Here is a 22,938-nt window from a genome sequence, read left to right on the forward strand (position 1 = left end):
TAGTGCGTGTGACCTTGAAAGAGTGAGGGAGCCGCCATCTGTGTATAGCGACGACTCTTAGTGCCTGAACTAACTATATCAGCTTAGCTTTACAGTTGTGGTGAACAAAATATATACATACTTATATATAACGTCTGTATATAGTGTAATAACACCACAAATGGTATTGTTGGGGGGAAGAAAATTTAGTGATTGTGTTGAGGGAGTGGCAGCGAGTGGCTGGCTGGTGTGTGGCCGTAACTCTTCGTTGCTTTTCGACTCTCAATACCAACTTAGTGATTTGTTATGGTGACCAAAACATGCAGATACTTATATATAACCTGTGTATAGAGTGTAATAGCAGCAAAACTATTTGTTTATCGTTTTATAAACATAATTGAATCACTAATATGCACATCATACTTTTGAGTATAGCGATTATTCATCACTTTTATTATATAAATATATTACAATAGACACTACTGAATAATATTACTGCAAAAAAACTAAGAAAAAATAAATCGAAGACATTGAAACAATTAGGTAATAATATCTTTGTGGCAACTCCCACCTGTCAGCGCGGGTGACGCTGACCGGGTCTGACGACCGCTCTGTCAACGCCCACTTTTTGCCAGACTTCCTCGGTCAATTGCGCCCAAAATATGTTACCTACGATTTTTTTTTTCCCGTGCTCAGGGGACACAAATTAACATGTCTAGAAGACGAAAAAAAAATTTTGAATTCTTTTTTTCTTGCGCACAGGGGTGTAAATGTCCCCAGGACCCCTGAGCAGTGTAAGGGTTAAACAGCTTTGATTTTATACCTGCATTTGGGTGAGGTGATGTTACAACAGTTTTTGATGAGGTGAAAACAAATTTTCAACACAAGACAGAACACGAAACAATGGGTATAATATTTTGTAAGTTAAAAGGAAGAATGTAAGTAACTGCAATGGGCCTATTGGCCCATATTTCTTGATGCTTCTATATTGGTGCGGAGTCTTGAAGTGGGTAGAATATAGTTGTGCATTAATTGGCTGTTGATTGCTGGTATCGACTTCTTAATGTGTAGTGCCTCGCAGATATCAGGCCGCCTGCTATCGCTGTATCTATCGATGATTTCCGTGTTTTTTTATAAGACTTCTCTGGTTGTGGGAAGAGATTATATGTTCCTTAATGGAGCCCTGTTGCTTATGCATCGTTAACGATGCATAAGCCATTCTATAGGCCATTGCTCCCCTTGCCTCTCTGAGGGGGCCAGGTTCTGGCCGTGGTCCCCGGTAGGCCCTAGAACTCCATACACATGACTGATGCCAAAGTCTGACATTAGCATATCAGCCTGGTAAAGCTCCGGGGAGCCTCCGGGTCTCACCCAGAAAATGGCGTTTCATTACATTCAACGCTGGTTTTTTCCAATATTTTGACTATAACACTTGTCAATGATACAGGTCTATATTTGATGGGATCTTCCCTGCTGCCACTGCTGTAGATTGCTGCTGCCTCTAATATCAACAGGGAATCTGAAATAGGTAGTACAGTGAATATCAACCTTGTAGTGCAAACATTTGTTCTGTGTTAGCCTTTTTCCACACATCTGCTAGGACTCCTGTTCACGGGGATGCCTGAAAAAATCTGTTAAGTGGATGTTACGGCCCTCTCGGGACGCAACGGGGTCCTTACTCTGATGTTGTTAGAGGAAGTTGTATCCGACCCCAAGCCAGTAGTGGCTTTCAAGGGATGTGATCCGTGACGCAAGAAACTTAAAGGGGGAAGGGAAAGAAAGTTAAGAACTTAATATAATATAATGATTTCCAACACCAATAAATAATATATAAAAGTTACACAGGGGGAGGGGTATTAACACTTATTTACAGGGGAAAATACACTGTAGTCTTCTGCTGAAGACTCTGGTGCAAAACTCTCGGTGCTGAGTCCTCGGTGCTTCTTCGTGGCCTCACAACGAATTCTTCTGAGAAGTTGAGCCTACCCTGGCCACAGGTCAGCCAAAACACAGGTCCACTGGGGGCACCGCCGTGGAGGCCGTCAACCACAAATCCAGCCGGTCTGCTGGCAGGTTCCGGACTCACAACGCTGGTCAGGCCACTCCACGAACGATATAAGGGGAACGCCCTAGACAGGAGCCTCGTGTGACACCACAAATCACTCTCCTGTCCTCGATACCCCAGTGGATGATCGTCTCCAACAGTTGGTCCCGGGTAATCCTTTCACTGCCACTCCACTGGCAGGCTAACACACCACAGTGTTCTTCCGGGGGGACGACTTCACAACTGCTGCAGCAAAGTACAAGGTATGGAGACGGCTGCCTCGGGTAGACTGACTCAACTCCCATCACAACAGTCCCAGGTCGACTCTGTAAGCAGACACGTCATCAATAACTGGGACACACTAAGGCACCTCACTTACAGGCTCAGACACAAACGCCCACCTATCCACTCCATAGATGGCGCTGGTGTCTGAGCACCACCTCACCAGAGGTCAGCAGCGGCTGTGTTGAGCGCTGCACAGGAATGGAAACTGGCCCTTGTGGCCAATATACGTCGTCCTCACCAGGTGTCGTCGTCCGTTTGGAGGGGGTTTCGGGAGCTGACCCACAGATGGCGCGGTTGTCACTGCTCCGTGCTCGGACGTCGGATCCGGGTTCGTAACACCTCCCCACCAAAAAGAATTTGGTTTGGGGTTCTATAAAAAGAAACACAGACCAAATTAGTATGGCAACACAACTCCAAATGGACTCACTTACTCTATGAACTGGAATGGCGAGGCTGTCTTGTCCACAGAACTGTACTACAGAGAAACCCTGGCACAAAGGGAACTTGAAAATGGCAGGAGATGTCCTGCCTAGCGTAACCTTCCACGTCTCCACAGCGATGTCAAACAGGGGCATCATCTCACACCTCTCGAGTAAGGATCGGTGTAGACACGATCTGGGGAGACTCGACACTTCCCTATGTCGTGGCACCGATGATGGCTGATCACAGACGGCATTTCTGGTACTGGTCCGATGGTCCTTCAGGGAGACAGGAACCTGGAATACAGGGGTCTGACAATTCAGAGTGATAGCGACAATGGGTAAGTCAATACTTACTGCATACACCTCTACTAGGCTTACACCTAGTTTCAACAGGGCTGCTTGCACACCGAAGATGGCATTCGCTCTGCCCACGTCAGGTCGACCAACGTTCCGTATAACGCTGTATTGAGGCTCAGCAATCACGCGGGGGGTGTCAACCTGTCGGAAACAGTCACTCATATTATCATTTCTCGTATCTCCTGTATCAACTATTACTTTCCAGGTCCCTTCGTCGACTGCAACACTTGCAGTGCAAATCTCCAATCCCTGGGATCTCTTCACGATGTTCAATCGAGCCATCATCCGTCGGGTCGTCCACTGGTCCTTACTGAGAACACTGAGAACACATACGAGAACACAACAAAATACCGCTAAGAAACATTTGGTTACCTGAGGGATAAGCTTCCTGAGCCTGTCATGTCCATAGCAGGCTATATCCACTAGCCTGGTTTGGACCACTAGACCTTTCGAACACACCTCACATACCTCTGACGTCTGGGGAATCTCTGGCTGGTTCAATACACGCTGTAACTTGCCATACCGCAAGCACACCTCCGCCTTCGCTCCAGACTCGTTGGTATCCGTGGGTGCCTGCACACAAGGCCTCTCTTCTAGCTCAGGTACTTCTGCCATCGTAACCTCATGTTCCTTGTCGAGAGAGGAATCAGGAGACACTGCTAGATAGCTGTCGATCTGCGGGTGAGAGGACAAATTAGACATGTTCAAATCCGGGTCTGTCTTTACCTGGACATTACCACGGCCCGTCGTTACCTCAGACCTTGCTGTTCTGGCTGACTCGTCCGCTATCTTGGGATGATTGGTGCTCCAATCGGTCACCAAGTCATTGGCTAGTACCACGTCAATCCCAGCCACAGGGAGGGTATCGACTACTGCCAACGCACATGTGCCGCTGAAGTAAGGCGAGTCGAGATGTACCGTCACTAAGGGGGCGATGTACTGCGTCCTAGGAAACCCAACCAGGACAACCTTTTGTCTCACATCCACACTTACTCCCTCGGGTAACGAGCTCTTCACGATCAGGGACTGGGCTGCTATCCACTATCTCTGAGCACTACTACAGATCTACCAGTATGATCACGCGATACATACCCGCCTGAAGTGTGAGGGGAAAACAATCTGGGTTCTTCCTGCGTAGTCGTCGACTGGCTTCCTGCTGGTGGGGTAACACAGCTCATCATCATTACCTCCCTACGTACGCTGCCACCTCTTCTGCCTCGGCACCTAGCAGCTACATGCCCCTTCTGCCCACAAGTAGCACACCATATTCCTCCTTGGACTACGGTGTTTCGGACAACTAGGACTAGTCCTTCGAGGGCTACTTGGGGGCGTCTTCTTAGCACTTTGTGGGACGGGTCTTTCCTCTTCGTCATGAGGTCTGTCAAACCGGCGCTGGTAATTCCTTGGGACGTACTTAGCAGACGGCCTATGAGTCAGGATGTACTCTTCAGCCATGGTGGCTGCTGCACTCAAGGTCTCTACCTGCTGTTCCTCTAAGTACGTCTTCAGGTCTCCAGACAAACAATCCTTGAAGTCCTCGAGCAGAATCAGCTGCTCGAGGTCTTCCTTGGTCTCCACCTTTCGAGAGGCACACCATTCTTGAAAAAGTCGCTCCTTGATGGTGGCGAATTCGGTGAAAGTGTGCTCTGAGGTCTTCTTCAGGTTTCTAAACTTCTGTCTATATGCCTCAGGTACCAATTGGTACGCCATGAGCACAACCTTCTTCGCCTTGTCGTAATCGCCGGAGTCGTCAAGGGATAACGTAGAATAGGCGATTTGGGCCTTCCCAGTCAAGACTGACTGTATCATGATGGCCCAATTCTCCCTTGGCCACTCCAAAGAGGCAGCGACTTTCTCGAAGGCTGCAAAGAACTTCGAGACTTCCCTCTCATTGAATTTGGGGACCATTTTGATGTTTCTTACCGGATCGAAACCGCTGGTGTCCGTTGTTGGCCTCCGACCACCGCCTAATTGTAATACTTCTAGTTCATGTTGTCTCTGTCTTTCGTTTTCTTCTCTCTCTCGCTGTTCTCTTTCTCGTTTCTCTTCTCTTTCTCGCTCTTCTCTTTCTCTTTCTCGTTCTTCCCTTTCTCTTTCTCGTTCTTCTCTTCTTTCTTCTCTTTCTAATTCTAAACGCCTCATCGCCAATTCTTTTTCTTTCATCTCCATTTCTTTATCTTTTAATTCTCGTTCTAATTCTAACTTCTTCCACTCTATCTCACGATTGATCTCTAGGGCACGCATTTTGACTGTTAGGAAGCTGATATTAAGCTCACCTGCATCACTGTCAACGTCGCTGCCCTTATCTTCTTTTTCCGTGGAAGCTATTTCCTCACCTTCTTTTCTACTAGGAGCCCCGCCTTCCTGTTTCTCTTCTGCCTTCAGGTGCCGGTGAACCTTGGACAAGATCTCCACACGGGAATCACTGGCACGGATCTTGATCTCCAGGTAGGCGCTCACTAGTACAAGTTCCGGTTTGCTCAGATACTTTAATCTGGCAAGACAGTCCTCTCTGTTCAGAAAAGCCTGAACGTCGTCCAGATCATCGATGGTAGCTTTTTCTGCCATTGTCACAGATGGAACACTCAACTAGCACTTAACACACCGCTTTCACGTTAGCACTTCACACACCGAGCACTGTTCTACGTCAATATTGCACTTTATCGCACCAAACACTGCACTTGCCAATATTGCACGTAATTACTTCGAGCACCGCACTACCCAATATTGCACTGAATCACAGCGAACACTTCGCTCTACAATATTGCACCGAATCACTGAGCACCACACTAGTCAATATTGCACTTAATCGCTTAGTCACAGCGAGCACCGCACTGCACAATATTGCACTTAGTCACTCTTGAGCACCGCACAGGACGTATAACGTCGCAATCGTCACACACTGGGGGAATTATATACAGGGATTGCGCCACTTCACCACCCCTGTCAAACATACTTAACAAGGGGACGGATCCCGCTGGGGATGCCAATTATGTTACGGCCCTCTCGGGACGCAACGGGGTCCTTACTCTGATGTTGTTAGAGGAAGTTGTATCCGACCCCAAGCCAGTAGTGGCTTTCAAGGGATGTGATCCGTGACGCAAGAAACTTAAAGGGGGAAGGGAAAGAAAGTTAAGAACTTAATATAATATAATGATTTCCAACACCAATAAATAATATATAAAAGTTACACAGGGGGAGGGGTATTAACACTTATTTACAGGGGAAAATACACTGTAGTCTTCTGCTGAAGACTCTGGTGCAAAACTCTCGGTGCTGAGTCCTCGGTGCTTCTTCGTGGCCTCACAACGAATTCTTCTGAGAAGTTGAGCCTACCCTGGCCACAGGTCAGCCAAAACACAGGTACACTGGGGGCACCGCCGTGGAGGCCGTCAACCACAAATCCAGCCGGTCTGCTGGCAGGTTCCAGACCCACAACGCTGGTCAGGCCACTCCACGAACGATATAAGGGGAACGCCCTAGACAGGAGCCTCGTGTGACACCACAAATCACTCTCCTGTCCTCGATACCCCAGTGGATGATCGTCTCCAACAGTTGGTCCCGGGTAATCCTTTCACTGCCACTCCACTGGCAGGCTAACACACCACAGTGTTCTTCCGGGGGGACGACTTCACAACTGCTGCAGCAAAGTACAAGGTATGGAGACGGCTGCCTCGGGTAGACTGACTCAACTCCCATCACAACAGTCCCAGGTCGACTCTGTAAGCAGACACGTCATCAATAACTGGGACACACTAAGGCACCTCACTTACAGGCTCAGACACAAACGCCCACCTATCCACTCCATAGATGGCGCTGGTGTCTGAGCACCACCTCACCAGAGGTCAGCAGCGGCTGTGTTGAGCGCTGCACAGGAATGGAAACTGGCCCTTGTGGCCAATATACGTCGTCCTCACCAGGTGTCGTCGTCCGTTTGGAGGGGGTTTCGGGAGCTGACCCACAGATGGCGCGGTTGTCACTGCTCCGTGCTCGGACGTCGGATCCGGGTTCGTAACAGTGGAATGCTGAGCTCAAGTGCACATTCTCTCAAAACCCATGGTGAAACTCCATCTGGACCAAATGCTTTGTTCTTACTTAGCTCCTTTGGCATTTTTTTCACTTTATATTCAGACACCTCTATGAAATGTGAGAAATCTTTAAAGAATTCGGATAAAGAAAGAGATCTAGAAGTGGTTCTAGATAAAAAGCTATCACCTGAGGACCACATAAAGAACATTGTATGAAGAGCCAATGCTACACTTTCTAACTTCAGAATTGCTTTTAAATACATGGATGGCAAAATACTAAAGAAATTATTCACAACTATTGTCAGACTAAAGCTGGAATATGCAGTGGTTGTATGGTGCCCATATCTTAAGCAGCACATCAACAAACTGGAAAAGGTGCAGAGACATGCAACTACTGTAATTTACTCGTGGAAAATAGTAGAGGGGCTGGTCCCAAATCTGCACACAGAAATAATATCATTTGAGACCGGAAGGTATGGCAGCATGTGCAGAATACCCCCGTTGAAGAGCAGAGGTTCAATAGGTACTCTGAGAGAACTCTGTCAACATCAGAGGCCCGATACTGTTCAACACGCTTCCACTAAATATAAGAGGCATAACTGGCCGACCCCTCACAATGTTCAAGAGAGAACTCAATAAGCACCTCCAAATGATACCTGATTAACCAGGCTGTGATTTATACGTCAGGCTGCGAGTAGCCGCATTCAACAGCCTGGTTGACCAATCCAGCAACGAGGAGGCCTGGTCGACGACCGGGCAGCGGGGTTGCTAAGCCCAGAAAACACCTCAAGGTAGCCTTAAGGCAAGGCTAAAAGTTTTGTGAAGAAATGTTTGCACTGCAAGGTTGATATTCACTATGTCACCTATTTCAAACTCCCAGTTGATATTAGAGGCAGCAGCAATACAGTTGCTTTTACAAGTTTCATTGTGTAGCCCAAGGCTTATCTTCATTGTATCTAGAGGCGGTTTACCTGCTTGATGGGGTTCTGGGAGTTGTTCTACTCCTACTTCTACTCTACTGGAAGTACTTGAGGAGTACTCTCTACTCCTCAAACTCTGACTTGTGAGAGTTTGGTCCACCAGGCTGTTGCTTGGAGCGGCCCACATACCCACCACAGCCCGGTTGGTCCAGGATGTCCACGGTTGTCCCAGCAATATTTCTTATGCTTGCCAGGAGAATGTTGAACAACCGCGGACCACTGATGTTTATACAGTGTTCTCTGTGCCTACGGCACCCCTGCTCTTCACTGGTTTTATTGTGCATTTTCTTTCATATCATTTACTCCAGTATGTTGTTATTTTACTGTGTAGATTTGGAACCTGGCCCTCTAGTATTTTCCATATGTATATTATTTGATATCTCTCTCGTCGTCTTTCTAGTGAGTACATTTGGAGGGCTTTGAGACGATCCCAATAATTTAGGTGCTTTATCGGGTCTATGTATGCCGTATATGTTCTCTGTACTCCCTCTATTTCTGCAATCTCTCCTGCTCTGAAGGGTAAAGTGAGTACTGAGCAGTACTCATGATGCGACAACACAAGTGATTTGAAGAGCACAACCATTGTGATGGGATCCCTGGATTTGAAAGTTCTCGTAATCCATCATTTTTCTGGCTGACTTGGTTATGCTCCCTAAACATTAGGTCGTTAGACATCATTATTCCCAAATTCTTTACATGGTGCTTACCTACTATGGGCAAATTTGATTGTGTTATGTACCCTGTATTATGTTTAACCCCTGTGTGGCTCCAGGCTATTTAGCATATGTCACTCACAGGCGCATACCAAAAAAAATTATTTTTTCTTTTAAACCTGTTAATTCGTGTTCTCTGATCATGGGAAAAATAATAAAAAATATCGTAAGTGGCATATATTGCCCGCTATAGGGCGGGGAAGTCTGGCAAAAAAACAAGCGCTGACTCAGCATGCGTCCCAAGAGGTCTGTTGCTCGCCAGCTGTCAGGCCGGAGTTGCCACAAAGAGATAATTACCTAAATATTTCAATGTCTCTGATTGATTTTTCATAGTATTTTTGCTGTAATATTATTCAATAGTGTGTAGTGTGATATATTTATATAATAAAATGAGTGAATCATCGCTGTACTCAAAAATATGGTGTGTATATTGTTGATTCAATTATTATGTTCATCAAACAGTGAACAAATACTTTGTCGATTATTGCACTATATACACAGGTTATATATAAGTATCTGCATGTTCTGTTCACCATAACGTACCATTAAGTCGCTAATATGAGTCAAAAAGCAACGAGGAGTGACCGCCACACACCAGCCAGCCACTTGCTGCCACTCACTCCCTCAACACCTCACTCCCCACATTCTCCTCCCACCATACTGTTTTTGCTTTTATTCACTATATACAGACGTTACATATAAGTATCTACATTCGTGTTCACCATAATGAACCACTAAGTTGGCATGCTGAGTGGCAGTGGCAACCAGTGGCAGCCCGCCTCTGGCTGCTACTTCCTCCCTCCCTCACCCACATTCTCCTCCCACAATACTGTTTTTGCTGTTATTCACTATATACAAATGTTATATGTAAGTATCTACATGTTTTGTTCACCACAACTGTACAACTAAGTTGATATAGTTAGTTCAGGCACTAAGAGACGTCGCTACACACAGTCAGGTGGCGGCTGCTTCCTTCACACATTCAAGGTCAGACGCACTAAAGTTTCACCCCCAACAATACTGTTTGTGGTGTTATTACCCTATATACAGACGTTTTAAACACTTTTATTATGTGTGATGTTAGTGCAACTGGCCTATAATGTTTTGCCAAGGCTTTACTCCCCCCCTTGTGCAACGGAGCTATATCTGCAGATTTAAGTGCTGCTGGTATCTCCCCTGTATCCAGGCTCTTTCTCCAAATTACGCTGAGAGCTCTCGCTACTGGTACTTTACATTTCTTTATGAATATTGAATTCCATGAGTCAGGCCCAGGAGCTGAGTGCATAGGCATATTGTCAATTTCTCTTTCAAAGTTTTCCAAGTTTGTGGTAATATCCGTTATATTATCTGCAGCTTGAATGTCATTCATAAAGAAGCTGTCTGGGTCATCAACTTTCATGTTGTTTATTGGTGTGCTAAACATAGCCTCATACTGGCTTCTTAGAATTTCACTAATCTCTTTGTTGTCCTCTGTGTACGTACCTTCATTTGTAATTAATGGTCCAATACTGGTAGAGGTTTTTGATTTTGATTTTGCGTATGTGAAAAAATATTTCGGATTTTTCCTTATCTCTTGTATAACTTTCTGTTCCAATTCCATTTCCTCAGACTCATATGATCGCTTCAACGTTTGTTCTATTTCTTCGATCTCCCTGCTTAGGCTTATTTTCCTTGCTTGTGATAGTTGTGTCTGCCGAAGCATTTCCGTTATTTTTTTCCTTCTCCTGTACAGTTGTCAGCGTTCTCTTTCTTGAGTGGTCCTCTTTCTGCCCCTCCTCACAGGCACGTGCTTCAAGCAGACCTTGTAAGCTTCAGCTGTCAGTTGAGCTATTCCCTGTGTGGGAGTTTTGTCGCTTAAGACCGTCTCCCATTGAATGGTTGCAAGGTCTACATTTATTTTTTCCCAGTCGATCCTCTTATTGTTAAAATTGAATTGATTGAATATTCCTTCTCGCTTGTTGGGTCTCTTAGACCTACTACCGTTATTTATGCTAGTTCGCACTTCAATGAGCTTATGGACTGAGTATGAAGTATCTGAGATTGTGATGTCTCTGATTAGTTCATCATTGTTTGTGAACTAATGATGAACTAGATAACAAGTCTAGAAAACTAGAAAACAACAAAAACACACTAGAAAACAAGTCTAGTGTGTTTTCGTTCCTAGTTGGTTCTGTAATCTGTTGATTGAGCGAGAATTTGTCACAGAATCTCAAAAGTTCTCTGACCTGTGGTTGGTTATTTCCCGGGTCATTCCCTGCTATGATATTTGTGTTTACCATTCTCCATCTTAGACTCGGTAAATTGAAATCTCCAAGGAAGATTAACTCTTTTGCTGGCCTGGCAAGCGACCTGGCACACACTGCAACGAAGGCTGAGCATTGGCCGTGAGCGCACAAACCACACTCAAATATTTATACAGTGTGACCTCACTCGAACGAGGCGTAGGCGTTATATGAGGCGAGGCCGATTCGTTTCACTGCGGAATTCGTTCTACCCGTCAGCCCCAGGCTGTCCCTCCCCTTCATGTGAAAATAACAAAGGTCCTACATCCACTATCAACAAAACAAAAAATCACAGAAAATCTATTTATTATGTATTTATCATTTTGAACATGGCACATGATAGAACAATCACTTACAAACAATTTGGATTAAAGATTCTACATATATGAGCATTATTGAATCCAAAAAAGCAAAATCACATAATTTTCTCAACAAACTGAAGAGGAGGAGGAGGGGTGGTTGGCGGGCCACCGGTGGTAGGGGAAGGAGGGTCAGGGCCGGCCGCTGGTAGTCAGGTGCGGGAGGGGAGGAGGGGGGGGGGGGGGGGGTTGTATCATGTTGGCGGTATAGGAGTGGGGGGGGGGAAGGGTGGCAGCCAGACTGACAGGCCTTGGGCCAGACCAGGCCTCAGGCCAGGCCTCAGGCCAGACCTCAGGCCAGGCCTCAGGCCAGACCTCAGACCAGGCCTTGAACCCAGACCTCGACGAAACTCGACCCAATGTTGACTGCATAGAGGCTAGCCGCCTCCTTACCCCTCCCTCCCCCCCCCCCCAATACATCCCCTCACCACTGACCCCACACTTTATTATGAATTCTTCATTTTGACTACGGAATATGGTAGAGTGATGCATTACAAACCACTGAAATGGTAAAATTTTCTCTCCTAATTTGGTGAAAAGCAGCAAGTGAGTGAACTATCAAGGTGGAGCATGGAGGCGCCAGCCACGTATTGCCATTTACATGATAACTCTGGCCAGAGCTCTCCACTGACACAACCAGCCTCCCCTGACACCACTGTTACTCCATCTTCCCTGACAACGTCCACCACTGACACAACCTGCCTCCCCTGACACCACTGTTACTCCATCTTCCCTGACAACTTCCACCACTGACACAACCAGCCTCCCCTGACACCACTATTACTCCATCTTCCCTGACAACTTCCACCACTGACACAACCAGCCTCCCCTGACACCACTATTACTCCATCTTCCCTGACAACTTCCACCACTGACACAACCAGCCTCCCCTGACACCACTATTACTCCATCTTCCCTGACAACTTCCACCACTGACACAACCAGCCTCCCCTGACACCACTATTACTCCATCTTCCCTGACAACTTCCACCACTGACACAACCAGCTTCCCCTGACACCACTATTACTCCATCTTCCCTGACAACTTCCACCACTGACACAACCAGCCTCCCCTGACACCACTATTACTCCATCTTCCCTGACAACTTCCACCACTGACACAACCAGCCTCCCCTGACACCACTATTACTCCATCTTCCCTGACAACTTCCACCACTGACACAACCTGCCTCCCCTGACACCACTATTACTCCATCTTCCCTGACAACTTACACCACTATTACTCCAGCTTCCATGACAACTTACACCACTATTACTCCAGCTTCCATGACAACTTACACCACTGACACAACCTGCCTCCCCTGGGAATAACTTACACCACCACCTGTCCCCTAACAATAAACCCTAACTACTGACACCACTTGTCCCCCCTGACAATAACTCTCACCAATGACCCTTAATACCATTTTATCATCCTTCAACTATTTCTCCCTGGAAACAATGGATAAGCATAATAAAACACTGTATAACTCTTTACACTTTGGCGAATCATAGATGATGACAGCCACCTCCGACGCTCGGTCTCGGTGACTGCTTGGATGAACAATCTTCGCTTAATCAAACATTTGTATGTTCCACTGAACATTTAGTACCTAATTCAATTTGTTCGGATCTTCTGGGAATTCGCTAGAACGGGGTTCGTTAGTGAGGATGAACTGTACTCTTTTCAGCTTTCTAACCTCAATTTTCATGCTACGTCATTCATTTTGCTATCAAACTGTTCACAATATATAGGGGCACATTTAAAACCAGTCCCATAATATTCGGACAATAAATGGGATTTTTAAAAATGCATTAATTGATGACGGCATTACCTTCATCAGGGACTCTGCGTGTTTTGGTTTTATGATGTCGATACCCTCATCAGGCCGCGAAACCCCTGATATTATTAGTTGGTTTTTGTTAACCCTTGGGCTGCTCTCTTGCGATTTTAGCCTGCAACACGTCTTATAAAAGTGTTCATTTGTGTTTCCTGATCATGGGGAAAAATAGAAAATAATTTGTGACATATTTTGACCACAATAGGGCGAGGAAGTCTGGCAAATGTGAGGCGTTGACAGAGTAATCGTCGGAGGCAGTCAGCTCCACCCGAGCTGTCAGGCGGGAGTTGCCACAAAAATATTATTACTTAATTATTTCAATGTCTTTGATTTTTTTTTCTGTTTTTTTTTTCGAGTAATATTATTCAATAGTGTGTAGTGTGATATATTTATATAATAAAATGTGATCCATCGCTATACTCAAAAAGTATTGTGAGCATATTAGTTATTCAATTACAGTGGATCCTCACTCTAACGAACCCTACTCTAAAGCATTCCCGGATAATCCGAACAAATTGCATTTGGCGCTAAATGTTCAGTAGAACATACAAAAAATCATTTGTGTTGTTCCACTGATGGTGATGACCTAGGCCGGTATGGCAGGGCTGTGAGAGCTGTGTACTGTACATACTCTCCACATCGTTCACTTCAATATCCGTATCACTAGTATCAGACACCTGTCTTAGGTCTTTTTCCAGATTTGAGTTATTAAAATCACTGGCATGCTCATCTTCAAGGAATATGCCCTGTATTTCAACATCAGAGAGTGTTTTCTCAAAAACATGGCCAACTAGAGACTGGGAGCTCAATATGGATACATACAAAATGGTTGCTACCTTGAATATGAGCCTGCCCACAACCGTGGGGAATGCTGGGAATTTTTTTCAAGCTGGCAAACACCTCATCCATCTTGTACCCAAGTTTTGAACCCTACAATATACCTACGAGTGCCTTAACCACTGTGATGCGCCGAGTTTATTGTGACATTCTCCGTGCACATGAAATCAAGTGTTCCCAAAAAAATGTTTTTTTTAACCCTGAACATGTATGTCTATGTAAAAATAAATACAAAATTCCACTTACTTCGGCTGTGGGGACGTGGACAAGGTGCGCTGTGACGTCATCACGGCTGGTCGCCCGTACCAGAAACTCCCAGAAACAAGCGTGCAGGCCATTCAAGCATTGTGAGTTGCCACAAATATATTTTCAATTATTTGTTCTATGTATTTCCAATGCGGTTTTATTAGTTTTTTTTATTGTATATGATGCATATTTTTGTTATTTACAATATGTATACAACAGAACGTTCATAATGTTCCATGGAACTGTGATACTGTGTCAGTAATGTATCCACAATGTTTATTGTTGCAATATTACTTGCTAAAAATTCACTAAGATTACAATATGTATAGTTTCACACACTATTTACACACTAACACACTGTATTACACAATCAGTACTTCGGAAGTGAGTAATAATCAATGAAGTAGTCCATGGTACAAAGCGCGACTTCGCTCTCATTGCACCAGGTACAGATAGATTTTCGCTGTTTCTTTGTTCTGTGTGCTTGCAAATAACACACTCACGTACACCCTTGGCTTTAGTACTTGTAAGTGGTATGTAGCCAAGCTCGTAATGCGTAAGGTAGTCTTGAAAATATCGCTTTGTAAGGTCCCTGACTGGAAGATTCAGTCATTTATGGCAAGTGTCAGTCAATCTAGAAGAGATTCAGCCATTCTGGAAGAGATTCAGCTAATCTTGAAAATATCTATGGAAAACACCACCATGGAAACCGCTAACACTGTTCATCTATGCTACTTGTATCAGATGCATCATCACTGAACCCAGAAAATGATTCATCTATGTATCACCTATATAAATTGGCGATGGCATAGGTGGGCATGGGTGGCGTTCACAGCTACAACTGGATACGCTCGCTGTATCATCCAAATATGTGCGGTATCACTTGCATCCGACCTTTGTGTTAGGTCCTTATTGCGCCTAGCTTCATCAATATCATGACCCTTATGTTCTTCAAGCTATAAGGTCTGAATTTCACCGACAGAGAGTGATCTTTCAACACTGCGTCGGACAGGTGTTTGGGAGCCAGAGGGGCGTGCGCCACCCCATGGTTACTCACTCAATACTAACCCAGCGAGCAGCCCTAGGACATTCTGGGATTTTTTTTCAAAGAAAGCTGCCTCTCACTGGAGGGTCCCAAGAGTTCATTTTGTATCCAACCTACCACGAGCGTGTTTTGACCGTGTACGAATAAAAAAAACTTTTGTCGGTGGGAACAGTTATTGGCGAAAAGCATTTGTCGTTTGGCACAGTGCAGTGGTTAAGGTGTTATGCGCACCCCTTGATCGAGCGAAATTAGGCACTAATGCATTTCAGAGGGTTAATACACTCAACAAAACTGGTTATTAATACCATGACTAATACAATCAACATCACTGGGTAATGCCAATATGATGAATACACTCACCATCACTGGGTAATGAAAACACCAAGATTAACCCTTGTGTGGCTCCGGGCTATTTAGCATTTGTTACCCACAGGCGCATACCAAAAAAAAAAAAATTTTTTTTTCTTCCTAACCTGTTAAGTCATGTTCCCTGACCACGAGAACAAAAAATTCAATTGAACTTACCAACGACGTAATTGAGCCGACAAGATAGGCGATGACGTCACACCATGCATGATCCCTCGTGCACGGTGCGTCCCAGAGGCGTCGCGTGCGGTCTTCAAGCAACCAGAGTTGCCACGAATTTATTTTCGCGTCATTATTTACAGCGTCTAGGCCTATTTTATTAGCAATATTAGTCACTAATTGTGTTGCACATAATGTTACATCACAGTCATTGTCAATAAATGTTACATACATCGAGTATACACATGTGCACACAAATGTTTTCCATTACGTCATTATATTATGTAATCACAATGTTCATTATTATATGTACACACAAGCACGCACTATGTACAGGTTTTTGCACTATTATTGCACATTTAGAAGTCTTGGAGTGTGTGGTAGTCGTTGAAGCAGTCGACAGCACACAATGGAACTGCACACGCTTCACACCATGTTTACCCCACTTTACGTTTCTGTACTCTTCGTTTTGTTGTTTTACATACTACGCAAGCACGTTGGCCTATTGCACGCTTTCCACCTGCTGGCAAATTCTTTAGTCTGTATTGCTGAAAGGCATCTATGTGAGCGAGCCTGGGTGTTGCAGCATGCTGCAACACTGGGTTCATGATTGGTCTTCGTATGCCAGGGACTTCTTGACCAAACTTTGCTAATAACTGTGTTGCAAGTGTAAAAGCAAATGTACGGAACACAGGTTTACGTCCAGTTTTCACCAGGTACAAATTATAGCAGTTCAACATGCTCATGTCAACAAGATGGAAAAACACTTTTTTTGTCCACTTCAATGTTTTCCGCACATACTCGATAGTGCCAATCATCATGTCAGCCTTATCAATCAAACACATGTTGATATTGTAGTCAAGAACACAATCTGGCTTATATACTGGTTCTCTCGTTACACTGTTCACCTTGCCACTGTTCAACATTGTACCCTCATGAACGGTTGTCAGCAGGTTCACTTCTCTCTTGTCTTTCCACCATACTAAGAGAATTTCATCACATTTCCGTACCTGGCACTCACCAACTGCAAGTCCACCGACAAACACTGGCATTTCCCTTCTTCGTGCCTTTACTGTGCCAACCAACCCGGTTCTATTTTCAATCAAGAACTTAGCTAGCAATGGACTTGTATAGTAATTATCTGTGTATAAGATGTGGCCCTTGTTCATCCATGGTACCATCAGTGACTTCACCATACTACCAGAGAAACCATGTTCGTCGTTACCGGGAATGTCTACATCGCTAGCTGAATACAGAATCATGTGTAACACGTATCCTGTTTCACAGTCACACAGTACAAAGAATTTCAAGCCAAATCTGTTTCGTTTTGAGGGAATATACTTTTTGAATGAAACACGTCCTTTGAATAGTATAAGGGATTCGTCAATCACCAGCTTCTGTGCTGGTACGTAAAAATCTCTGAATTTTCCAATCACCTCATTCATATAGTGCCTCACTCGCCAAAGTCTATCCTCCTCAGTCCGGTCCTCATTAGTTGCAAAATGCACACACCTGAGGAGTATCTGAAATCTGTCTCTGGACATATATTTCCCGAAGAAAGGTGTTGGAATAGTCAGATCTTTGATCCAGTAATCTGTGATAGCGTGTTTGACACAGTGTTTCATCAACATACATATTGCAAGAAACACATACATTTCCCCTATATTGGTGTCTTTCCAACGTTGCAAGCGTGAAAATTCTGATATATCTTTTATAATGAGATGAGCCGCATGAAGGTTCGTTTGGTGTACAATATATTCCATGAGCGGCTCATCATAGAATGCGGTAAAATAATCACATTCACTCATATCATCACCATTATCAGGGAAAAGATCTGTAATCCCAACGTCTTTATCGTCAAAGGCAGGAATTCGAGGGATAAAACCAGCACCATCACTCCACACTAGTACACCTGGTGTCCTACGAGACGCAGGGGACGCAGCAGAGGCACTACGGCGAGGAAGCGATGCACCCCGTGGACCAGGAGCTGAAGCCCGTCTACGCACAGTACGGCCGCTACCTGCACGTGAGGTAGAGGCACGTGCACAAGAGGTAGAGGCACGTGCACGTGAGGTAGAGGCACGTGCACGTGAGGTAGAGGCACGTGAACATGAGGCTCTTGGTGCCACATGTGGTGCTATGCGGTGGCGCTTGGCTGGCCGAGACGCTGCTGACGCGACAAAATCTCGCCCAGTAACACCACTGGTACTGGCACCAGGCTCTGTAACACTATGTTCTGATTCCACTTCACTAAAACCAGAAAAAGAGTCACCTTCCTCTGACTCGTCACCGAAAGTATCCTCAGACTCTAAATAATCACAGGAATTGTGTGGCCGAGGGAATATTGGGGTCGACGCTGGCCGAGGTGGCATGGGTGAGGGTATAGGCCTCGCCATAGGAGACGGCTGTATCTCATATTCACTGTCCGTGCTATCAACATCGGTCAATTGGGTGTAGTCTTTATCAATATCAGAGTCATCAAAGTCACTTTCCTCACCATCGGAAAATAATTCACTGGTTATTTGCTCTTGGGTGAGTGATTGCGTGGGGCATGCTCGAGAAGCGTTCGGCCGTGCGCTCGACATGGTGGCTGCCGGGTAACTGAGGCCTCCCAAGCGATAGTAGCATGAGCTGGATTTTTTTTCAAAATGGCGGCTGTTTACTATAGCCCCTGGGCAGTGTATGGGGACCCCCTCTACCCCGCGGGCCTTTCAAATCGTGCTCGGTACGCCCGCGCATCATATGATGCGATGCGCAATTTACTGCAAGTCGGGCAAAGCATCATATGATGCGATGCGCAATTGAAGGGTTAAATACATATAATTTACCCTCTTATAACTATTACTACAAAGACTTCAATTTTATAAAATGTAATAATTTTTTGAATGCTTAATTTGTCTAGTTATCAGATTCTTAGCTTACAATATTTGCAACTTACCCATTTATCTGTTGATACTAACACTTCAATTTCCCAAAATGTAATAAACCTTGAACTCTTAATTTGCCAAATTATCTGAATCTTTAATTCATTACTTTGTGAATTAAAAATTAATAATTTAATTTCTCACTTATATATCTGCCCATTAATATTAGCTACTAGTCTTGTTTGTTGTCTAATATTCCAGTATTGTTAATGGATTCTTAAGCTTTAAGTACATCAGTGCTTCCAGCCCATATGTGTTTGTTTCTATTGCATACCCTTATCCAACTTGTCTTATTACCATATGATATTACTGTATTACAATCTTAAGAGATTACTGAATTTTTAATTTGATTAATTATGTTTCTTTTTTTATTAATTATTTTGAATCTGAATCCATTTATTTATTCATAATCTTAATCTAATTGTCTAATTCTCACTTTGTTCTCTTTATTTTTTTGCCTGTGTATTGCCCATTTATATTGCATATCCTTGCCCATGTTGTATTATTACCATATAATATTCATGTATTACAATATTAATCTAATTCTTAACTTAGCTAATTATTTGTATTCCATTTGATTAATTATTTGAATCTCAATTCGTTTACTCTATAAATCTTAATTTTGATTAATTATCTAATTTCCCACTCTTCTGTTCTTTATTATTTTTACTTTCATATCTGGTAAACTTTATTACTTATATACAGTATCTGCTAAATGTTATTACTTACATATCTGCTGAATAATATTTACAATCACTTCTCTACTCTTGCATTTTTTCTTTTCAAATACAGTGCATCATCACTCTAACAGACCCCGCTCTAACGAATTCCCGGATGGTCCAAGTGAATTGCATTTGGCACTAAATGTTCAGTGGAACATACAAAAATTCATTTGTGTTGTTCCACTGATGGTGATGACCTAGTCCGGCATGGCAGGGCTGTGAGAGCTGTGTACTGTACACACTCTCCACATCGTTCACTTTACTATCCATATCACTAGTAGCAGATACCTGTGTTAGGTCTTTTTCCAGATTTGGGTTATCAAAATCATTGGCATGCTCATCTTCAAGCAATATGCCTTGTATTCTAATATCAGATGATGTTTTCTTAAAAACATGGCTGACTAGGGCTGGGAGCTTGATATGGATGAATATGACACGGTTGCTACCTTGAATATGAGCCTACCCATGACTGTGGGGAATGCTGGGAATTTTTTTCAATCTGGCAAACACCTCAGGAATCCATCTTGTACCCAAGTCAACACCGCGTTGGACAGGTGTTTGGGAGCCAGAGGCGCGTGTGCCACCCATTGTTGCTCACTCAGTACTAACCCAGCCAGCAGCCCTATGACATTCTGGGAATTTTTTCCAAGATGGCTGCCTCTCACTGGAGGTCCTAAGAGTCCATTTTGTACCCAACCTACCGCGAGCGTGCTTCGACTCTATACGAAGAAATAAAAAATACTTTTGTCAGTTGGCGCAGTAATTGGCGAATGGCATTTGTCGTTTGGCGCAGTGCAGTGGTTAAGGTCTTATGCACACCCCTTATTGAGCAAAATTATGCACTATTTGCATTTCAGAGGGTTAATACACTCACCATCACTGGGTAATGACAATATGATTAATACACTTAACATCACTGGGTAATGACAATATGATTAATACACTCAACATCACAGGGTAATGACAATATAATTAATACACTCTCCATCACTGGTAAATGACAACACCAACATTAATACACTAGTTAATGAAAATATCTTGATTAATACACTCACAATCACTAGATATCGACATCAACATGATAAACACACACACTGGTAGTACAGTAAGAATAAAATTGTCCTTACCATCATTAATGGGCAAAAGTTGTGTTTGCTATCGTCCTTGGTAGCCGAGCAGAGACTGGAAGCAGTATTACCTATTAGGCAAAATAAAACAAATTTAAGGTTTCTATGACTAAATTTTTCCCACCAAAACACAGTAAATGTTTAGAAAAATTAAATAATTTTTTTAGGTATTGTGCTTTGAGCAAAAGTAAGGAGGGTGACCAGGAGTAAGGAGGGTGGGCAGGAGTAAGGAGGGTGGGCAGGAGTATGGAGGGTGACCAGGAGTAAGGAGGGTGGGCAGGAGTAAGGAGGGTGGGCAGGAGTAAGGAGGGTGGGCAGGAGTGGGGAGGGTGGGCAGGAGTAAGGATGGTGGGCAGGAGTAAGGAGGGTGGGCAGGAGTAAGGAGGGGTGGGCAGGAGTAAGGAGGGTAAGGAGGGACCCTGTCTGGCAGGGAGGGAAGGAGGGAGTCAGGCTATGGGTGGGTGAGCAAGCAGGGAGGCTGGAGTGGGTGTCCACCCACCTGCAAACCTGCTCATCCACCCACCTGTGCACCATCAAACCCATCTACCTGCCATGCAACCATCCAGCCCATCTTCCTGCCAGCCATCCAGCCCACCCGCTCACCCACCCATCTGCCCGCCCACTTGCCCTGCCCACCTTCCTGCCAGGCAGCTACCCACCCAGCTCACCCACCCATCTGCCCGCCCACTTGCCCTGCCCACCTTCCTGCCAGGCAGCTACCCACCCAGCTCACCACCCACCCAGCATCACACACTAATTATAGTGTGTGTGGAAATTCAAATCACGTTGGCTGTGATACATAAAGATTGTGAATGTTATTTTTTTCTTCCCCGGTAAAACTCAGCTAATACGGATGTCGGGCTTAACTGGATAGGGGTCCTTCCCATATAGTCTGGATAATCGAGTTCATACAGTATATATAATATATTATCCAGGATATATGACCTCTATCAAGCATATTCAGGTCATTTTTACATATATAGCACTAATAACTAACCTTGCTTACAACTATTCTAATACTTCATTTCAAGACCAAAACAAGGCATACATACACTTATATTATTAAACCTCTTGTCTGGAAATACTTTACCTAAAGCAGCCAAGCCTACTCAGGTCACACTCACTGAATGAAAGGTTTCTGATCTTTCCATATGAAAACACTCATAATAATGCCAGATTATTTTAACCATTGAGAACCCACGTAATAGTGTGCAAGAGGCAGAGGTGTAATTAACGGAGGGAAGCGCGATCACAAGTTAGGTATCCAGTGTCAGTTATTTCTTATAAGACATTCAGGTATTCATAATTAAACATCTTATGAGAAAATATATAGGATTCTGTAATGAGAAAATGTGGCTAACTCTACAGTAGACGGAAAAACACCACAATTTACATATTGAAATCACAAATTTAAATAGAATAAACCTAACAAATAAAGTATAGAGAAGACTCTTGTAATGTGATTCACTGACCACTTGGAAATTCAAATGCATTTTACCTACAAATAATACGCTATCATACGTTAGCTTGAATTTTCCTGGAGTGACTCTCATACATTCTCTCTCTCTCTCCATATAATTTCAAACATTTCCTTCATATCAGAAAGTTGGATGTACCAAATCTTTTAAATGTTAAACATCGACAAATTTAACATTTAAAAATGTAATTTACTGGTGTAAATGTGTATTTATGAGCGTATAAACATCTATTTAAATGTATAATAAAACAAACATGAAAGACAAAAGCATATAAAGAATAAACTAGAAAACAGAATGTAGCAACTCTTTGATTAATGAAAATGTTTCAAACATTTTATGTCATTCATTCATTCATAATTTACATCATTTACACAACATAATTTACATAATAGTAGCATCCATCAGTCTCAGGAGACTATGGAGTTGTGCTCTGCTTGTCGGTCTGGAGTGGCCTCTCCAGGGCACAAAGCTGGGTAGGTTGATATGCTGGAGAAACTGTTATCCAAGCAGCAGGCGCCGAAAGTCTCCAATGGAAAGGCAAACGCCAATACGATTGGTTCCAGCGCCGTCGCATGAACTGTCAGAACGAGAGGCTCCAACTCCGGAGTTAACCTCGAGGTTGGTAAAAGAGGGCACAGGGACTCCAGACCCGGAGACCGCCGTGGTCGGGACCGGAGAAGAACCAGCCCAGCAAGGGGCAAGAACGACCCCAGCCTCCTGAAGCAGAGCTTGGGCTCCCTGAGC

The 22,938-nt window shown here is 44.1% G+C and overlaps 1 protein-coding gene across 2 annotated transcripts in view; it reads right to left on the bottom strand.

The window, feature by feature from the left end:
- LOC138371372 (tripartite motif containing 13-like) overlaps window positions 1-22,938 on the bottom strand; it is a 52,914-nt gene that overhangs the window by 18,138 nt on the left and 11,838 nt on the right. Inside the window, exons 2-3 of one of the 2 annotated variants that reach the window (XM_069336153.1) lie at window positions 20,717-20,787; window positions 3,735-6,807 (exon numbers count right to left, since the gene is read on the bottom strand). In XM_069336153.1, the coding sequence (XP_069192254.1) occupies window positions 4,312-5,655 (1,344 nt within the window). In that variant the 5' untranslated portion in view covers window positions 5,656-6,807; window positions 20,717-20,787 and the 3' untranslated portion in view covers window positions 3,735-4,311. Of the gene's footprint in view, window positions 1-3,734; window positions 6,808-20,716; window positions 20,788-22,938 lie in introns of those variants that run through there. The other variant, XM_069336154.1, reaches the window with a different exon arrangement.

Source organism: Procambarus clarkii, chromosome 35 (assembly GCF_040958095.1).
Source record: "Procambarus clarkii isolate CNS0578487 chromosome 35, FALCON_Pclarkii_2.0, whole genome shotgun sequence".
NCBI classification, from domain to species: Eukaryota; Metazoa; Arthropoda; class Malacostraca; order Decapoda; family Cambaridae; genus Procambarus; species Procambarus clarkii.